This window comes from Mesoplodon mirus (genome assembly GCF_964341445.2).
Source record: "Mesoplodon mirus genome assembly, chromosome: 18".
In the NCBI taxonomy this organism is placed as follows: domain Eukaryota; kingdom Metazoa; phylum Chordata; class Mammalia; order Artiodactyla; family Ziphiidae; genus Mesoplodon; species Mesoplodon mirus.
This window is the reverse complement of record NC_138994.1, coordinates 27960499-27981514: the sequence shown is the minus strand read 5'-3', so window position 1 is coordinate 27981514 and position 21016 is coordinate 27960499. Positions and strand designations below refer to the sequence as shown.

At 53.6% G+C, this 21016-nt stretch overlaps 1 protein-coding gene across 1 annotated transcript; it reads left to right on the top strand.

Moving 5' to 3' along the window:
- Positions 1-16954: 16954 nt before the first annotated feature.
- On the top strand, positions 16955-19906 carry LOC309793805 (forkhead box protein J1-like; the record flags this gene model as incomplete). The annotated part of the gene is made up of 2 exons (XM_082604585.1): positions 16955-17452; positions 19139-19906. The coding sequence occupies 2 exons, from the start codon at positions 16955-16957 to the stop codon at positions 19904-19906; spliced, it is 1266 nt and encodes a 421-aa protein (XP_082460711.1).
- Between the last annotated feature and the right edge of the window lie 1110 nt (positions 19907-21016).

Sequence of the window (21016 nt, the reverse complement as noted above, 5' to 3'; positions counted from 1 at the left end):
GACTTTTGTTGCTCCTTTGCAGGTGACGCCAGCAGCGTCTCCAGACTGCAACTTTGCGGGCCTCGTCGCCACCACTGAAGAGCAGGATGCAGAGGTAAGAGCAAGGTGGACGCTGGTGCCCCTCCCCGGTCAGAGGGACTGCCGGCGCTGGCACAGGATGCAAATAGGATGGGGGCTCTTCTGGAAGAAGCCTTCCAAGGTGGTGCACTTGGATCTGTTAGAGGCAGGGTGCAGAGCAGAGGGACTGTCCGGTTAGCAGAGGGCGCTGGTCTCAGCGTAATAGGCGTGGGGTGAGTTCCAGAGGGAAGTCTTCCAGGCCAGACCCTTGAGAGGGTGTTTGTCCTCCAATTCACTTAGTATTTACCTGGCACAGGCATCTCACATCTTCCTGGCACTGGGGGACACAAAGACCGAGTGACATGGCTTTTGCCTGCCCACACCCCCAATCCACCCATCCCACCCATCCCGGAGCTCCATCTGATGGAGGAATCAGAGTTATAACTCAGCGTGAGAAGTGCTCTGACGGAGGTGTGCCTGAAGTATATGGAATGCCCAGCTCCCAGTGGGGACTCTACAACTTTCTCTTGAGCCAGATGTTCTCAAAGGAGTATCTGGATGGGATTGGGGATCCTAAAGGGTTCCTGAAAGTTTTATGATCTCACGGTTTGCTTTTTCATTTGACAACTTTGATTTCCACCTGAGAGAAACAGTGTGAGCTAAACTATGACCAAGGCTAATCCTGACAGTCCCAGGGTCCCTCTGTAAGGTGCCTCAGACCTGGTCCCTCTGGAACGTGCCTCAGACCTGGTCCCTACGGGCCGATCCTGCCTCGCCAAGCAAAATCTGCCTCTGCTGGGCCTCCCAGCCATCTCACACAGACAGGAAATGTATGGATACCATGAGGGTGATTAGTTCTGTCTTCTGACCATCAGTAGACTCATTTCACTGCTTTATGGACTCACAGTGCCTTCCTTCTGTCCTAGGGAAATGAGGTTCTAGAAGAAGAGGACGGATCACCCACACAAGAAGATGGTAAAAGACCTGGTCTTTTGCTCCCTTTTATTATATTTCTCTCCCGGGTATTCTCTGATGGGTACAGAAAGGGGCACTGGTGTGACTTGGTGGCACTGCTCAAGGGTGTGGCTTTGGGGAAAGGTTGTCTTCTTGATGGAATATCAAAGCAAGCAGGGTATCTGAGGACCTCAGCAGCCTTCCTGGCTCTTTCTGGGCCTCTGAGCCAAGGCTGCAGAAGATACATGGAGTTCTCCATCTACGTTGAGTAGATCCTGAAGCTTCTTGGGCAACTGCCATCCCCTTCCTTCCTGCTTCAGCTTCTCAGCTGAGTCTCACAGAACTGCTCTAGGAGCCCCAAAGTTCAGCTGCAGCAGGAGAACAGCTTCCTCCCCTTGGGGGAACCGACTGTTAGGCAGTAGGTTTTCCTGCTTTAGTGAAGAAAACGGCTGATGTTACAGTAGCAGAAGGATCACAGCCCTGGCGGCACAGCAAAGGTGAGGTGAAGAGACGTTAGCAGCTCAGCGTACACTAGTGTTTGTAGGCTATTGGAACGAGTCTCTTTACCATCATTCAGGCCTCAAGTAGATATTTTTTTTAATTGGAAGAGTTGGTTTACAATGTTGTGTTAGTTTCTGCTGTACAGCAACGTGAATCAACTATACATATACATATATCCACTCTGTTTTTAGATTCTTTGCCCATATAGGCCATTACAGGGTACTGAGTAGAGTCCCCTGTGCTCTACAGCAGGTCCTTATTAGTTATCTATTTTATATATAGTAGTGTGTATATGTCAATCCCAATCTCCCAATTTATCCCTCCCCTCCTTTGCCCCCCGCCATAACCATAAGTTTGTTTTCTACACCTGTGACTCTATTTCTGTTTTGTAAATAAGGTCAATCATATCTTCAGTCGGAAGAATTTGGTTTCTAGTAAGCCGAGAAGCGAAGGAACGACCTACATATAGAGCAAGGAAGTGGCGGGGGGGGGGAGGGTAGGCGAGCTGGGAATCCCACCTGGGATTGTAGGACCAGGCGTCCCAGGAACCGGTGTCTCTTCCGTCTGCTCCTCTGAGGTGCCTCCACAGAAGGGCAACCTCCAGAGCAAACCTGGATCCCAGCCTGGATGCAGATGTCATGCTAGTCGCTTCTGCTTTGGCCATGGCAGTTGCTTGGGGGGTTGTGTGGTGTGCAGAGGGTGCGCATGTGCACATGACCACTCTCTCCTGGCCAAGTAGTGCCGGAGGAGGGGTGGTCGCCCAGGCTGTGCCTCTGCCGCACGTGCACGCCAACCAAGCCGGGGTTGGGCGCTACCTCTCCTCGGTTGATGTCTTCAGGGCGCAAGGCTCTGAGTTCTCCATTGTGATTGTCGTCCCCAGTAGAATATTTGCTTCTAAAAGGCACAGGGCAGTACGTGGTTTCCGCCTGACATTCCATATGTGGTTTCCACCTGACATGCTGTACACAGTAGATGTATGTTTCTTCCTCTCCCTTTCACCAAGGAAAAAAAACCGGGTGGGGGGCTTGAAAAAATAACATCTAAAATTGTCCCCTTCCCATCTTACACGACTGAAGGTTTCTGGTCAGCCCCTTAAAACATCTTCAGAATAGAAAATTAAGTCTCAAAGAAAATAAATCAATTTTGCAAGCAATGCGATTCTTTGATTTGAGGTGCAAAATTACGGGACCAAAGAGCTTTAATTGCCATTTTATGTATTAGTCATTTCGCAGAGCCTTGTGGTCATAAACACACCCCACGTGCACCGACAGACACAGGCCGGAGCCCGGGGTCACTTCCCCCGTGGCTCTCCTAGCTCTTCCAGCCTGGCTTAGGCTCTGCTCTGGGCCCGGGTGTGCGTGTCCGAATCCCACAGACATCCCCAGGGTCTGATTTCCCTGGAACGAAGGCTGGAAAGGGGCCAGTTAAGGAAACAGAGCAGAACAGAGCGAGAACACAAACGTACCCACGCAGTTTCCTTTATTGTCCTCTCTCCCCACTTAATTATTGTCTTTTTTTTAACATATGATTTGATGTTTTTTGTCTCCATCCTTAAGATTTTTATTTTAAGGACAGCAAAGCAGAGAAAAACACAGCCAGGTCCTCTCTAACTGCCTTAACTCCGTTACAGGCCAGAGGACACTCGCATTTCTAGGTATGGAGTGTGACAATAACAATGACTTTGACATCGCCAGCATGAAAGCACTGGACAATAAGCTGTGCTCTGCGGTCTGCTTACCCGGTGAGTGGCAGTCTGCTGAACATGAACTTGGTGGGAGACGCTCCCCTGCTCGCACCCCTGCTCTCACCCTGGGACACCCATCTCCTGCCCTGCAGTTCCTGCAAGAAGGCATGGGCTTTGCTAAGGTGCTGGGAGCCAGTTGCTGAAAGGAAGTGAGGCAGCCTTGGGAGAGTCCTTGGGCAAAGAGCGACTCTGCTCTAAGCGAATCTATTTGGGCATGGAGAAAGGCACAAAAATACCTCCAAAGCCTTCCGATTTGGCCTGACCGTGCCCCCTCCATCATGATCTTGCAGATCCCATGGCAGGGGGCCTGGTCTTGTTTCCATCAACAGGCAGTTTAAGGCAGACACGGCGTCTGTGATAAGGTCTTGGAAAGAGAGCCTGAGCCCTTGAAAAGGGAACCTGTAGCCACTCAGAGGAGAGTGTTTAGTTAGGATCAGAGAGGAACTTCAAAGCCAGCATTTTATAGACTAGCTCTGTGACCCAGTGAGCCCTGGGCTACCACCAGTTGCCTTGTGCTCCCTAGATTTGGATCCCAAAGGAACGATCAGGGGTCGAGGGTGACTCTTCTCCCTGGAGCCCTAAGTCTATAAATTCAATCAGGGCCATCAACGTGCCCCTTATTCCTTCTCATGACACTAAACTGAATCCGGGATGAGTTCTCAGGAGGAGCCCACCTGTCAGTCACACTCTGGGCACTGATGTCTCTCTGCTCCATGCTCACCAAGGGCTTCACCAACCATGGCTCTAAAGCCACGTCTTGCCTGGTGGACTAGGTCGAAATTGCCCCTCCTTGGTTCACAGCAGAGACTGCCTTCATGTTGCGTGGTCTGTAATCACTTAAACATGCCCTGGACATGTTTAAGCTTCAGGACAGCCAGGTCCCGTCATGGGTCCATTGCTTTACTCTCTTGGCAACGTGGTTACAGGTGCTGGAGGGACACAAACTCCTGTGGTTGCCACTCTCCATCAGCTTGCAGAAGACCCATGTACTCACCCCTCTGGCCCCATGCAGGCTTGTGGTGGAGGAAGCCGTAATCCCCAGAGACGCCTCCCACAGCCTTCCCAGGGGCTCTCCGGTCCCTTCCCACTTAGCGTTGACCCAGCCAGGCTTGGGCCAGAGTGGCTGAGGTCCAGGGTACACTTCACTTCCTGCCTTCCCACTCTTTACCTGGCTTCTGTCTGTCCATTTGTTTCTCATGTCTTTTTGCCAAATGTACGTCTGTCTGTCCAGTTTGTTTATTTTGAAACTCATTTAGGTTACCCAGACTTCGTGTGAAAGTTCATGTTCACCCACACCCAACCCCAAGCTTGCTGGGCGCACGCACATCCGAGGGGCCCTCGCTGAGGCTTCCGTTCCTAACTGGCAAGAGCCTGTATTTAATATGCTGAAATTTTCCAGGAAAAATAAATATTTGTGAGACTAGATTAATCCCTGTTCCACAAAAGCGGGGATGCTTCGGTGGCAAAGGTTACAGGCAGGATTTGTTTTGGTCACTAGTTGGGGAAGATGCCATCTCTGCCCTCATTCCGCCCTGAGTCTGTGGCAGCTGTGCCGGCCAGCCGCTCACTGGGCTTCAAGAGAGGAATCTAGGCTCCTGCCTCCCCGCAGTGGCTCCCCACCAACCCCCGTGTTTGGCAGAGAGAGCTCCTGGGAATTGTTTTAGCCGCCCATGCTGGTGGAAACTGACCCCAGGCCTTGTGCTTCCTCCTCTCCCTAACTCCTTCGGGCCAACCTGCTGGTGGATGTTTATTCCACTCTGGGATTGCGGCAGGAGAGCGAGGCCTGGAAGGAAAACAATGCCTGGGCTTCTTTACGGTGATCTCGGGAGCCAGCCATTCTCAGATTAAACTGGCTTCACCGTTCAGGCCAGACATGAAACCGAATGACAGTGGCGCCTGCCGGGAGAGGGAGTTGAGGGTCGCATCGTAGCCTCACCCTGAGGTCTCAAGGGCTCTTACGAGAGAAGGAAAGTGCATCTGCTCTCTTGGTAAAATGTTTCTCGGGTTCTGCCGTTAGCGTCACACTGGTAGTAAAGAGCTGGGGAACTCTCTGGAAGAATCTGTCAGGTTAATGTCAGGTTAATGACAGGAGCATCCACTGTGGTAGGTCCCATGGAATCAACAGACCTCACCACGCTCAGCTGTGAGTTCAAAGTTCCTTCCTATGACTGAGGTGCCTCAGGCTGGCTTGGCCATCAGGACAGCTTCTCAGGCACTTGGTCTCCCTCTCCACACTGTTTCCCTCCCCACACGGATGCCACTCGCCTCACGGAGCGCCCACAAGGAGGGAGCCCGGGGAGCACCCCATGGTCCACCCTCCCCAGGCCCACAGGTGCTCTGCCAGGAGCCCCAGCTCGCGGCAAGGATGGCTCAGGTCCCCATCCTCGCTGCTCTCATCACCCTTGTGGGAGTGATGTTGAGAAAGCACCTGTGTCATTCCAGCACCTCTTCCGCTAAGAAGCCTCTGGGTCTTCTTTGGCCCCGAGACCAAGGTGGGGGGGCGATGGTATGTTCTGAGATTGTTCTGCAAGGTTCTCAAAGGGAGGAAATCTGAGTTGACCATTGTAGGTGATGAGCTGACTATAATCGCGAGGCCATGCTCGGTAGACGGGGCCCCAAGGAACCTGATGGAGTATCACACAGGCGTCAGGATAGTGGCCAGGGGACCAGTGACAATTCTGTGAAAAGGCTCTGGGTGGTGTGATGGGAAAAAGCAAAGATAATTTGAGTTTATTAGTGGAAATACAAATGTTTTTGTTTTGTTTTGTTTTGTTTTTTGTGGTACGCGTGCCTCCCACTGTTGTGGCCTCTCCCGTTGCGGAGCACAGGCTCCGGACGCGCAGGCTCAGCGGCCATGGCTCACGGGCCCAGCCGCTCCGTGGCATTTGGGATTTTCCCGGACCAGGGCACAAACCCTTGTCCTCTGCATCGGCAGGGAGACTCTCAACCACTGCGCCATCAGGGAAGCCCGATACAGATGTTTTTAAATGATGGCGTTGGACAGGAGTGGGCATACCGATGAAATCTAAAAGTACTTATGGAGGGAATTCCCTGGCAGTCCAGTGGTTAGGACTCAGCACTTTCACTTCAGTGGCCTGGTTCAATCCCTGGTCGGAGAACTAAAATCCTCCAAGCCACTGCACAGCCAAAAACAAAACAAAGAAAAGTACTTATGGAGACCTGAAATAACCCAAGACTAAGACGCCACTAGGAAGGCTTATGCTTCGCAGATACTAAGGAAAAATCGGAATTAACTTTCTCTTTTCTTGGAGAGAAACTCTACAAGATGGTGGAACTGTTACAGATCTTAAATTTAATTAGTGGCTGGGTAGAGGCAGGAAAGAGGTGTGTGGAATCCCCCTAGATGTGCTCCCCAAATCTGCCTCTAGAGGTCTCTTCACTCCCCCGTTTCTGAGCCTGAGGAGGGAATTAAGTGGGAACCACCTTTCTCTACCTCCCGGGAAGGATTTTGAATCTCCAGGCTCCCTTTTCTGGCTGAGGGCTGGACAGAATGGTAGCACTCGCTCAGGAAGTCCTCCTGCGCCTTCCAGGCTTACCTTCCGCATCCAGGATGCACGGAGCAGCAGGGTTTCGCCGAGGGTCTGGCAGAAGCCTTTTTAGAGGAAAGAGCACCACCGACTGTACCAAGAAGCTGGGGAGATCAGAGACTTCAGGTCTGAGTCTTCAGGCTGTTTCAGAAGGAGCCAGTTTTCAGTCCTGGCTCAGAATCTGGACCGGTGGTGTTTGTAGCAAGGACTCAAGAATTCAGAGCCAGGCAGCCTGGCAGCCAGTGGTGGTGGCGGCGAGGCTGCGGCAGTGTTTTGATTTCACTTTGTGTGTGTGTGTGTGTGTGTGTGTGTGTGTGTGTGTGTGTGTGTGTCTTCTCTCCTGTTTACCATTTGCTTTTGGTCGTTCCTACCAAACAGCCACAGTTCCGGAGTCCTGCCCATTAAACACAGAGGAATAAGTATGAGATCTACCAAATTATATAAAATGAAGGAACAACTTATTTCATCTGGGGGTTCCTAACTTAAAAGCGCAATCTTGCCTGCTCTGCATCCTGTCACCCTTAGAGGGGAAAAGCACTGTGGACCCATGTGCCGGACTCCGGTACCCCCAGGGAGTACAGATCCCCGCATTCCATCTGGCTGTGAGAGATACCTAAACATTTCCTGTCCCACTCACTCCCCTTCCCCTGGGGTCCACCTCCACAAGACTATTATTAGAGCCTTAGGGCGGATTAGCACACCAGGACATTTATGGGTATACACAATTTATACCCGCTGAATCCTAGTGTTTCTGCCATTAAAGGGTTTCGTGTCTTGGGCTGGCCTAAACTGAAGCTGACGCCAGACATTTGTGAGTGGCCTCCCTCAAATGTGACACAGTGAGCCTCACGCCCACCCTCCAGGGTCAGCCGGCTCCGTCCACGAACTGAGCCCTCTGAAGGGCATGGCTCTCGGCTCTGCCCTGGAGGAGATCACCGTGTGCTGGAGGATCCAGCAATTTGCACACAGCATGAGAAATGGGGTGGTGGTACGGGCCAGTGGGGGAGCACTTCGGAGCACGCTGGACCCCATCTGGCTTCAGGGGGGGCCTTCTGGGGGCAGGTGCTGGAAGAGGCAGCTCAGCAGTCCTCGGCCAGAGAATGGAAGGCTTTCCCCCAACTCAGGGGGTTAGGGCTTCATCCTCTCCCTTCAGAAGGGGCATCTCGCTGCACTGGGGGGACTGAATCAGATGGAGTCATTCTGTGGGCTGGGAGGACGACTTGGGGGAGATGAGTGTAGCCTGAACAAGGCCTGGGGGGCGGATGGTTTTCGCGCACATTCTGTGAGTCAGGCGCCCTGCTCACCACTCTTCCATGTCACCTCGCTTAGTCTCACGGCATCCCTGGGGTGTAAGTACTTGTCTCCCATCTGATGGATGGGAAAACCAGGGCTCCAAGTACAGTGACCTGCCCAAGGTCACACAGTCAGTACGTTACAAGCTGGGGCTGTATCCCGGTTTTCTGACTACAGATTTAGACCTTACTAGAGCTTGAACAAGCAGGAGGTCAGGATGGATTGGATACAGAGCATGAAGGAGAGAGAAGCACCAAGAGTGGGTTTCCAGCATGGGCAGCGGGTGCTTCTCGTGCAGGAACTGCAGGACAAGGGGGGAAGATGATGAGTTTCGTGGATGGTACCCGGGGGACCCCAAAGCTCTGGAGCTAATGTCTCCTGGGGTTGGTGGCACCAGCTGATAGCAACTCTCGGTGGGCTGTTCGGGTGCAGAAGGAGAGGAACAGCTGTCACTCTGTTCTCTGCCATGCCATTTGGTCCCTGGCACCCTGCTGGGCAGCCAGTCCCTTCCTGCCCCACCCTGGCCCCCACAGCAAACACTAACTCTGAGCCCAAATTAACACACTCTTCTCCCTCCCCTTCACCTCCTCCTGCTCTCGTGAAAGTCTCAGCCAGACTCAGTTTCTTTTCCTGGTCCGCTGTAACACTTAGGCAAACTTCAAGACCAAATAAAGATACAAAGGTGGATCCTACGGCAAGCTCACAAAACAAGGACCATCCTGCATGTCCCTCCATCAGTGGGCCACAGTGGCCATGACTGTCCCTCACCCAGTGGACGCCACTGCTCCCAAGTTTCACGTGCTGTGGTTTGCACCCTGTGGGAGTTCCAGCTAATGCGCATCTTGCCAGCTTTCGTGCCAAACTCCCGGACTGTCCTGCCAGAGACACCATCTGCACCAAACCAAAGGTCCGGTAACCTTCCTTTCCTCTTCTCAGGTGCCTGGCAGGCTGACGACAACGTGGTCAGTCGTCGGAACACGCAGCGCAGACGCCCATCTTCTGGCAGCCTGGAGGACCCCGAGAACAGGCTCTGCGTGTGGGATCCTTTGGCCATCTGAGAGCCTTAGCCCCTGTACCAGGGCTCTCCTCCCGTTCTCACATCCCATCCTGGCCTCATGGCACCACTGACCTCCTGGGCATCCTCAGCCAGGCACACGGAGACTTTTTAGACCCACGTGAAAGCTGGATGCTGAGGGCACCTGACCCTTCTCCCAGACTCATCTTCTTCCGCAACCGTGATCCTTCCCCTCTCAGAAGGGACTGGAAACCTCTTTTCTCCTTGTGGGCTAAAGCCACTCGAACTGCAGCTCACGAGACCCTTTGCAGAGAGTCTCTGGAATGTTTCCACTGTATCTTGATCTTCAGGTGGAGCTGTGGTCTACAGACTGGTTATTTCTTTTGTATCTTTTTTTTTTTTTTTCTCCTTAGGAGGTAGACCAAGAAGACTCAAGAGTTTGGGTGACTTCATTACAAACACCCATCTGGCATTTTCTAGTCTCTGGGACATCATAACCAATCTGAGACCTGCAGATTGGGGTGGCGTTGGGGGATGACTCCTGTGAGAAGGGAAAGCCATATTGCACTGTAAGTGGGGTTTCCCTCAAAATGCATTAGGAGCTCCTCTCTCAAGGACAAGAAGCAGTGGCAACCACCAGAAGGTTGGTTGGGAAAACAGTTCTTGCTTCTGGTAGCAGAGGCTATGCCTCGTGTGTCTGCTTAGGAAGGAGGCCTTGAATCTGAGAACCCCTCAGTTACATGATGACCTACCGGGGAGTTCTTTATGATCAGGTGCACTCAGGAAGGCCTGGGGCTCCATCCTAAGGTGACACTGCAAAGGCATTTTTGACCCCCTCTATGTACCAGGCACTTGTTAGGGACTGTCGTATATTATCACGTTTCATCACCACCGCCCTGTCAGGTGGCATTCTTACCCCTGCTGCCCCCGTCTCCACCCCGCTTTTCTGAAAGAGTTGAAGAAAGAAGCTGAGAGAGGGGTGGACCGGTGGTTCTCATTTGGTGCCCAGGAACCCCAAAGGAGGTTGGGGGAAGGGCTGAGCTGGGGTCAGTGGTGGTCTGGGAGGCTCCCCATCCCACCGGTTTTCCTCCCCTGTCCTCCAGATCAGCTGAGCCTGATGGGGGGAGCCGGAGGTACTGCCTTCCATAGGCTCATCAGAGATTTAGAGATATTGTTCAAATCACATGTCCACCCCACCCCAGTCCAGTGTAGGCATATAAATAACAGTCTGAAACAGCAAGACCGTAAGCTGTTGGCTGTTCGTCTCTCAACACTAGTGTTATCAATGGATTCCTCATAGCTCTCTGATAGATGCATTGTCTGCTGGCTTTTGGAAGAGGTGGTTAGTTAGTGGAGCATGAGATTGAGAAGCAAAGTGGGATCCAACAGTTTGTGAGGCTGAGATGTGACAGAGCCCTAGGCTATGCCCACCATGATGGCCTGAATTAGTAGTTGGAATTGTTGCCCTAGAGGAACTTTTCAGGGTCCTTCCCAAGGCCTCAAAGAGAGCCCAGTGCCGGGGGATCTTTTGCACCTCCTGTGTGGCTGCCTTGTGCCGTCAGGTGCGTGGTGACCCTCACTGCCTGGTGGTTGTGGTTCACATCCTGCCCTGGGGGTGGGCAGGCGGAGGCCTGTGGTCCTGACAGACACTACATGAGCCAAGCCAAATCTCAGCTTCTGCCTTGAGTTCCGGTGTCCACCCGCTCTGAAATCCTGCAGTGGGCTCTGCTGTTTCAGACCCCTTTTAATGTCCTTTCTTTCCCCGAAACATTCTTACAGACCCTTTCATATTGATGATTCCAGCAATAACCACACTTCCTGATTTCCTTGAAATCTGAGCCCCAGAAGCACTAGGGAAGGGGACTCTCCCTGAGCCAGGGGTGGTGGCATACAGATCCACCTCCTCTCCCGGCAGGTAGTATTCAGAGTGTGGTGTTACCTGAGATGAAGGAGATGTAGGTAAACAGTCGCCACAGTGGCCAGGAACCCTAAGAGGAAGCCACTGTCTTCACCCTTTCTGGAGGGTCTGTCTTCTCCCAGGAAGAGGCTCAGAGAGATTCCTCAAGGCCTTGGTTCCATAACCAAGACATACCCGGGTGAGAAGTGGCCCTTCACTCCTGTTTCTCAGACAGTTCCTGCTCTCTCCCCCATCCCCGCACCTCTTTGCCCTCATTTAGCTCTTTGGCGAGCAGAAATATCCCATCCAAAAGGGCTGGGATCAGGGAACAGGGCACAGAGCCTGGTCGGGGAACAGGACAGCCGCCCCAGTCATCATCTGGAGATGGTCATGTTGTTAGCAGTTGACCCACAGAGAATATGACGGGGCCTGGTTTCTCACACAAGGACACAGACTAACCGGAGGACTGGGGCTCCTTCCTGCCACACTCAAGTCGGAGCTCACCTATGAGCTCACTTCCGGGTGGTGTGGTGATCCCAGCCTTCTCACAGAGCCCTTTTTCCTTCTCCTCCCCAGTCCCATCCTACCAGAGGCCATGCCAATGCTGAGGCGTCTCCTGGGCACGGATCCACACACGTTAAGCCATCTCACCTGGGGAGGGTTTTTGTCCTGTTCACCTGACCTTGGCATGCTGCTTGCTCACTGTGCTTTAGGATCTGCACACCTAGTGTGTGTAAATATGTGTGTACTGTTGTGCCATCTGTGTACCCCTCACTCCCTGGAGTACACTCATGGGCACACTACAGTGGGGACGTCAAGGATGCAATATTTATGGACTGCTGCATGATTCTTAAAAATGAATAAAACTGTTCACGAGGGAAGAAGAGGTGTTAACTGCGCAGTTGGCTTATTTGTGAAAGTTGCTGTCCGACTTTCTCCAGCACGCTTTTAATACTTTGACTCAATAACAACTCACACTGCAGAAATATAGAAGATCATGAGAGATTACTACAAGAAACTCTATGCCAAGAAAATGGACAACCTGGAAGAAATGGACAAATTCTTAGAAATGCACAACCTGCCAAGACTGAATCAGGAAGATATAGAAAATATGAATAGACCAATCACAAGCACTGAAATGGAAACTGTGATTAAAAATCTTCCAACAAACAGAAGCCCAGGACCAGATGGCTTCACAGGCGAATTCTATCAGACATTTAGAGAAGAGCTAACACCTATCCTTCTCAAACTCTTCCAAAATATAGCAGAGGGAGGATCACTCCCAAACTCATTCTACGAGGCCACCATCACCTTGATACCAAAGCCAGGCAAGGATGTCACAAAGAAAGAAAACTACAGGCCAATATCACTGATGAACATAGATGCAAAAATCCTCAACAAAATACTAGCAAACAGAATCCAACAGCACATTAAAAGGATCATACACCATGCTCAAGTGGGGTTTATTCCAGGAATGCAAGGATTCTTCAATATACGCAAATCAATCAATGTGATACACCATGTTAACAAATTGAAGGAGAAAAACCATATGATCATCTCAATAGATGCAGAGAAAGCTTTCGACAAAATTCAACACCCATTTATGATAAAAACCCTGCAGAAAGTAGGCATAGAGGGAACTTTCCTCAAGATAATAAAGGCCATAAATGACAAACCCACAGCCAACATTGTCCTCAATGGTGAAAAACTGAAACCATTTCCACTAAGATCAGGAACAAGACAAGGTGGCCCACTCTCACCACTCTTATTCAACTTAGTTTTGGAAGTTTTAGAAACAGCAATCAGAGAAGAAAAGGAAATAAAAGGAATCCAAATTGGAAAAGAAGAAGTAAAGCTGTCACTGTTTGCAGATGACATGATACTATACATAGAGAATCCTAAAGATGCTACCAGAAAACTACTAGAGCTAATCAATGAATTTGGAAAAGTAGCAGGATACAAAATTAATGCACAGAAATCTCTGGCATTCCTGTACACGAATGATGAAGAATCTGAAAGTGAAATCAAGAAAACACCCCCATTTACCATTGCAACAAAAAGAATAAAATACCTAGGAATAAACCTACCTAAGGAGACAAAAGACCTGTATGCAGAAAATTATAAGACACTGATGAAAGAAATTAAAGATGATACAAATAGATGGAGAGATATACCATGCTCCTGGATTGGAAGAATCGATATTGTGAAAATGACTCTACTACCCAAAGCAATCTACAGGTTCAATGCAATCCCTATCAAACTACCACTGGCATTTTTCACAGAACTAGAACAAAAAAATTCAAACTTTGTTTGGAAAAACAAAAGACTCCGAATAGCCAAAGCAATCTTGAGAACGAAAAACGGAGCTGGAGGAATCAGGCTCCCTGACTTCAGACTACACTACAAAGCTATAGTAATCAAGACAGTGTTTTACTGGCACAAAAACAGAAAGATAGATCAATGGAACAGGATAGAAAGCCCAGAGATAAACCCACACCCATATGGTCAACTTATCTTTGATCAAGGAGGCAGGAATGTACAGTGGAGAAAGGACAGCCTCTTCAATAAGTGGTGCTGGGAAAACTGGACAGGGACATGTAAAAGTATGAGATTAGATCATTCCCTGACACCATACACAAAAATAAGCTCAAAATGGATTAAAGACCTAAATGTAAGGCCAGAAACTATCAAACTCTTAGAGGAAAACATAGGCAGAACACTCTATGACATAAATCACAGCAAGATCCTTTTGGACCCACCTCCTAGAGAAATGGAAATAAAAACAAAGATAAACAAATGGGACCTAATGAAACTTCAAAGCTTTTGCACAGCAAAGGAAGCCATAAACAAGACCAAAAGACAACCCTCAGAATGGGAGAAAATATTTGCAAATGAAGCAACTGACAAAGGATTAATCTCCAAAATTTAAAAACAGCTCATGCAGCTCAATAGCAAAAAAACAAACAACCCAATCCAAAAATGGGCAGAAGACTTAAATAGGCATTTCTCCAAAGAAGATATACAGACTGCCAACAAACACATGAAAGAATGCTCAGCATCATTAATCATTAGAGAAATGCAAATCAAAACTACAATGAGATATCATCTCACACCAGTCAGAATGGCCATCATCAAGAAATCTAGAAACAATAAATGCTGGAGAGGGTGTGGAGAAAAGGGAACACTCTTGCACTGCTGGTGGGAATGTGAATTGGTACAGCCACTATGGAGAACAGTATGGAGGTTCCTTAAAAGACTAAAACTCGAACTACCATATGACCCAGCAATCCCACTACTAGGCATATACCCTGAGAAAACCATAATTCAAAAAGAGGCATGTACCAAAATGTTCATTGCAGCTCTATTCACAATAGCCCGGAGATGGAAGCAACCTAAGTGTCCATCATCGGATGAATGGATAAAGAAGATGTGGCACATATATACAATGGAATATTACTCAGCCATAAAAAGAAACGAAACTGAGCTATTTGTAATGAGGTGGATAGACCTAGACTCTGTCATACACCGTGAAGTAAGTCAGAAAGAGAAAGACAAATACCGTATGCTAACACATGTATATGGAATTTTAAAAAATGTCATGAATAACCTAGGGGTAAAACAGGAATAAAGACACAGACCTACTTGAGAATGGACTTGAGGATATGGGGAGGGGGAAGGGTAAGTTGTGACAAAGCGAAAGAGAGGCATGGACATATATACACTACCAAACGTAAGGTAGATAGTGGGAAGCAGCCGCAGAGCACAGGGAGATCAGCTCGGTGCTTTGTGACCGCCTGGAGGGGTGGGATGGGGAGGGTGGGAGGGAGGGAGATGCCTGAGGGAAGGGATGTGGGAACAGATGTATAGGTATGACTGATTCACTTTGTTATAAAGCAGAAACTAATAAAAAAATAAAATAAAAATTAAAATAAAACAATAAATACTTGGGAAGAAAAAAAAAACTTTGCCTCAAGACAAGCTGGACATGGAGGAGTGAGAGAGGGCAAGGGGTAGAGGAAAAGACATGTTTCTGGGTGGGAGCTGGTGTACCATCCCCCGGGCACAGCTCCTGCCCAGAGGCCTGATAAGGAGCCCTCACCTCCACCCACCCCCTTCAACCAGAGAACTTCCAACTGCAGCTCCTCAATAACTGAAGAGCAGGAAAGCTGGTGACGGGAGGGAGGCTGGGGGAGGGGAGGAGGAAGGACCACAGTCCACCGTTAGTCCGTCACTTAAAGGCTGGTGAAATGAATGGGGCAAATGACCCCAGTCAAAGAATTTGGCAAGTCCACGGCTTTCCTGGGTTTCACCCAACGGCTCTGTTTCCTCGGCTATCTGGAAAGGAGGGAGAGCACTTCCGAAGAAGCCTCTGGAATGTCAGCTTCTGGGAATCTTGCTGAGGACGGGGCGGGGAGGGAGCGCTTACCGGGAAACACTGGATTACCCTAGCCGCCTTGGGGTGCCTGCGACCGGGGCTGCGGTTTCTGCGGACCTGAGCGGCAGGTGGCATCGGAGAGTCAGACCTGCTTGCGGGCACCAAGACGACACTCGGTCGGGAGACCGGGACAGGCCGCAGAAACGTGAGGAAGTGCCACTCGCAGCCCAGAGGAGAGGAAAGGAAAGCCCCAAGCATGCACCCAGCCCTGGCCCCCGCGCCACGGGCTGCGTCCCAGGAGCCGTCGCCACCTCTGAGCAGCCCAGATGGGAAGGGGGTGGGGCGGAGGACGGTTCCCGCGGCGAACTGCTCGCCGAGGGCCCCGGGGCCTCTGCGGGAGCGCCGAGCCGCGCGCCTCTCCGAGCCCTGCGCGGGGCCGTCGGGCGGGAATGCGCGGAGCCGGGACGCGGTGGCGGGTAGGGGGCTGGGTCGCGCGCCAGAGAGGGCGGCAGGAGGGAGCTGGAAGAGAGTTACCGCGTGAGAGAGCCGTTAAGAGCCCGCGGTCTCTTTGGAGATGCCCTGGCCAATGGCAGAAGCGGAAGCTGTTTATATGGGCGGGGCGTCGCCACGGCAGCAGGAGACGCCTTGCGAGCGGCTACTGAGTGCCGGTCCCCAGCCGCTGGCTTTCAGAGAGGCGCCGGCGGGCGTGAGTGGCGACGAGGATTGCTGGCTGGGCCCTGGAGCTGGGAGCAGAGAGCCGCGGTGAGGGTGGGCGGTGGGAGGAATTTCTTTGAGAAGCTTCCTTTGGCCCGGGCTGCGCTCTGAGCCAGGTAAGGGACGGGGAGGGCTGCCGGCCGTGGGAAGGGAGGGCGTCAGTACCAGCCCGCTCTCCCATCCGTCCCCGACGGAAGTGGAGGGCCCGGGGACTGACATCAGAGGCGTTTGGGGGACACTCACTTCCCACCCCCTTATAACTCTCTGTATTGTTTCCTTCCTTCCCCTTGAGCCCCATCCTAATATCCCTTTTCAAAGATCAGACGACCTCCCCCGCCCCCCGACCCGTCGTACTGCCCTCCTGGACTCTCTCGCCCCATTTCCATTGGTTGTGGACGGAGAGAGGGGGGTTAATTCCCCGCTTTGAGGGAGAAAGGGGTGGCCTCGCATGCCCCTACACTATTCCCTCGTTGGGCTAATTAAGTCTCCTCTTAAAGATCCAAGAGGAAAAGAGCGAGGCGAACCCCGTGTGGGTCGGAGCCCCGGGCACACCTTCTGTTTCCCAGACGTCGGCAGTAAAAGATCCTCCCCAGCTGCAGGAAGGATTTTAGTAAGAGCCTCCCCCCTCGCCCACACTCTCCCCTCGGGGGTGGGGAAAGAGGGCTCAGTTCCCGCTCTGGTCCCCGCAGGCACCACATTCCGTTTGGAGGAGGCTACCCCCGGATCGCGGGATGGAAGCCCGCTTCCGGGAGGCTGCGTAACTGAAGCCGCGGGAGTCAGCGGGCCGGAGAGCTCGGCGGCCACCCTCGGCTCGGCTCGTGGATGTTGACAGCCCCCTCGGAGAGTCCCCGCAGATATGGCGGAGAGCTGGCTACGCGTCTCGGGAGCAGGGGCAGCGGAGGAGGCCGGACCGGAAGGCGGCCTGGAGGAGTCCAACGCCCTGAATGACAGCCTGACCAGCCTGCAGTGGCTGCAGGAATTCTCCATTCTCAACGCCGAGCTCCCCGCCCTGCCTTCGGGGGACACCGACCCCCACGGCTCCCACGAGCTGGCAGGCTCGGCCGAGCCGGGGTCTCCCCTGGCGGCGGACCCCGCCTGCCTGGGGCAGCCGCACACACCCGGCAAGCCCACGTCCTCCTGCACGCCGCGGAGCGCCCCCTCGGGGCTGCAGGCCTCGCCTCCCGACGACGTGGACTACGCCACCAACCCGCACGTGAAGCCGCCCTACTCGTATGCCACGCTCATCTGCATGGCCATGCAGGCCAGCAAGGCCACCAAGATCACCCTGTCGGCCATCTACAAGTGGATCACGGACAACTTCTGTTACTTCCGCCACGCTGATCCCACCTGGCAGGTAGGGAGGCACTCCCTCCCTCCCTCCCCATGCCCTCGCGGACTGGACTCACATCCCAGATCCGCAGGCCAAGTAGGCGCGGTACGGCCAGGGCCCCGAGAGAGGAAGGCCGTCCAGGAAGGACCTCAAGGGAGCCCAGTGCTTGGACTGCTGCCCCTTTGACTTCAGAGACGGAGGAGGGAGGATGTTCAGAGGGCTGCAGGGGTGCCGACATAGAGGTTCAAGGGGAAAGAACTTGTCACTCATCCGGCAGGCTCAGCCCAAAGACCAGGGCTGAACTATGCGTGGACACAGCCCCCCAGGGTAGGTTGATGGACTGAGGGACACATTTTTGCCCCAAGTCCTGGAATTCCTCGACACTACCCTCCTCAAGGTCAGTTTGTCAGGGCCTGACTGGAGGCAGAGCATCGTTCCTGCCAGACTCTGCATCCCGCCTGCTTTCAGTTGGCTGGAGGGGCTCTGGGAGGGGAGAGGGGCGTGCTGCGGGGTGTGAAGGCCATCTGTGTCCCAGTGGAAGGGCTACGGGGCCTTCCGAAAGCTGCTGTGCCAGCCCCCACCCCAAGCCCTCCCTAGTTTCCTGCCTACACTCCTCCCCCTCTTCTCATCAACCTCCCTGGGGGGACAATTACCTCAGCCACGTGCTTTCCACAGGGGCTCTTTCCTCCCACACTGGCTTCATGTTCCAAGTCTCCGGAACCTGGCACAGAGCAGCCAAGGGGCCCAGACCACCATGTAAACCTCCCAGTCTTGCCAGGGGGCACTACTCACCTGCCGGCCCCACCCACCAGGCCCCAGGCCCCTGTGCCCCAGCGTGGTTTGGACTGTGCACCCAGGCCTGAACAAGGCAGGATGGTGATTCAGGCTGGGCACACGCTGCCCTGAGCCTCTTCGACCATCAGGATCAGGGGCTACTTGGGGACAGAGACCCTGAGGATGCACAGATCCTTCCGTGGCACAGGTCACAGGATCAGAGTTCCTGTAATCACAGCTATTCCACGATTGCTTGGGCCCTGACCCTGGGGCAGGTACCATTTGTAACCTTGGTGAGAAAGCAGAGACCCTCCACCACCCCCCACCCTACCCCAAGCCTGAGAGGCCCCAGGAATGAGCGCTATGCTCTTGGCTGGGTAATAATCAACTGAGGCCTCAGAGCCTGGGGTGGGAGGAGGGGGACATGGTGGGTGAGGGCCCAGGCCAGCAGCCGGCTCTAGAAACAAGGAAAGTCATCAGATCCTCCTACACTTCATCCCCGCCCCCCACACACACACCCTCACACCCACTCACTCATTTCACAAACAGAGAAGGCCAGCCAGGCCCAGGCAGAGGGAGATGGCCGTCCAGGACCTGGTGGAGCCAAGGCCTTTGACCAGAGGCCGCAAGCGGCGGGGTAAGGGAGGGAGGGCAGGACAGGCTGGCACTGAGAGCCACCCTGCGGCTCAGGGCTCGGATGACCGAGCAGGCAGATATCCTGGCCAAAGGGAACAAAAGCCCCCGACAGCACTCCCAGCTCCTGGTGCCCCGTGGCTGGTGTCCCAGAGCCTCCCGCTCGGAGCAGCGCCTCTGTCTCCCCTGCCCCCATCGGAGAGAAGGTGGTGGTGGGACTGGCAGTGGCGCTAGGAACCCCCCATCACTGACCCCACCCACTCTCCCAGCTGTCTTCCTTCTCTCCTACCTCCCTGTGTCCAGAACTCCATCCGCCACAACCTGTCCCTGAAGAAGGGCTTCATCAAGGTGCCTCGGGAGAAGGACGAGCCAGGCAAGGGGGGCTTCTGGTGCATCGACCCCCAGTACGCCGAGCGGCTGCTGAGTGGGGCCTTGAAGAAGCAGCGGCTGCCCCCAGTCCACATCCACCCGGCCTTTGCCCGCCAGGCCGTGCCAGAGCCCAGCGCCGCCCCATGGGCCGGGCCACTGACCGTGAGCACCGAGGCCCAGCAGCTGCTGCGGGAGTTCGAGGAGGCCACTGGGGAGGCGGGCTGGGGTGCAGGCGAGGGCAGGCTGGGGCGTAAGCGTCAACAGCCGCTGCCCAAGCAGGAGGCCAAGGTCCCGCGGCCCTCCAGCCCCCTGCTGCTGACCCAGGAGGAGCAGGGTGAGCTGGAACCCCTCAAGGGCAACTTTGACTGGGAGGCCATCTTGGACGCTGGCACGCTGGACGGGGAGCTGGGCACGCTGGAGATCTCGGAGCTGATCCCGCCGCTGAGCCCTGCCTCACACGGGGACGTGGACCTCACCATCCATGGCCACCACATCGACTGCCCTGTTACCTGGGGGCCTCCAGCGGAGCAGGCTACCGACAGCCTGGACTTTGATGAGACCTTCCTGGCCACATCCTTCCTGGAGCACCCCTGGGACGAGAGCGCCCGTAGCTCCCTGCCCCCCGAGCCCCTCTTTGAGGCCGGGGATGCCACACTGGCCTCTGACCTGCATGACTGGGCCAGCCTGGGCGCCTTCTTGTAAGAAGCCAGGCCCTGCCCCACCTCCAGACAGCACCGAAGTCTGGGCCCAGACTGCCCCCCTCCCCGCCAGTGCAGGCCCATGGACACCCTACCGCCCAGGCAGGGGCTGGGCCAGCTCACCCCACCAGGCCACACGGCCCCCAGCCCAGGCCATCCTCAGATTCTAGTCCAGCAGGCTGAGAATTGGGGCCCAGGACCCAAATTGCTGCCTCCGCTCCCCAGCCCCCCATACACACAGTGTTTCATTGATCCACTTCTTCCCTGCCCCAGAGACACGCTAAGGGCCCTGCACTATGAGAGCTGCGGCTTGGAGGGGCCCTGGCCAAGCTGGAAACATCAGTACAGGGCCCGCCCCAGAACACCTTAGCTTCCAAGCTTCTCTCTGTCCTGCTCTCCTCCCCAGGTCTCTATCCAGAGCAAGTTCCCAGGTACAACCAATGCTGATTAGGTGACCGGAAATGAACACCCAAGAGGCTTCTCCTGGCAGTCTGTGAGGAGGAGCTAGGCGGAGGGGGGAAGAGAGAGGAGACAGAAAGGAGGCCGGGGTGCCGGGTGGAGCCAGGAGATTTTCTAAGGCCTCTGGGATCTTCTGGCTTCATCCCTAGAGGTGGGGCAGAGGGTATGTGTCCCTAATCTTTGAGCCCAACTTGAGGCTGAGAGCAGCGGGGAGATGGGGATCTGGGGGTTAGGGGCTGGGGCAGCCAAGCTGCAGAGGGAAAGGGGACAGACAGACTAATGTAGTGAGTGTAGCTAGAGCTGAGGCTTAACTGGGAGGGACGCAGTGCTTGCTAGAACCACTGGGACCAGGAATGGGGGGATGGCCCCGTGCCCTTGCTTGCACTCCTGCAGGGGAGTGTCTTGCTCCACCATAAACGCCCTGGGCTGCATCCCACATCCACTCTCCTAACCCATCGGGCAATTTAACCTTTTTCATAGAAAGTGATTTACAATAAAAACATTTTTAAAAGTAAAGTTTTAAAAAGTCTCAAAATGGACCTGCTTGCAACTTTCTCTGGGGAAAAGCATGGGCCAGTTTTGGGGAGGCCACGGCCCAAGGGGGAATGGCTGGGAGGAAGATGGGGGGCACCAAAGGCCTGCAGAGTGTCCCCTG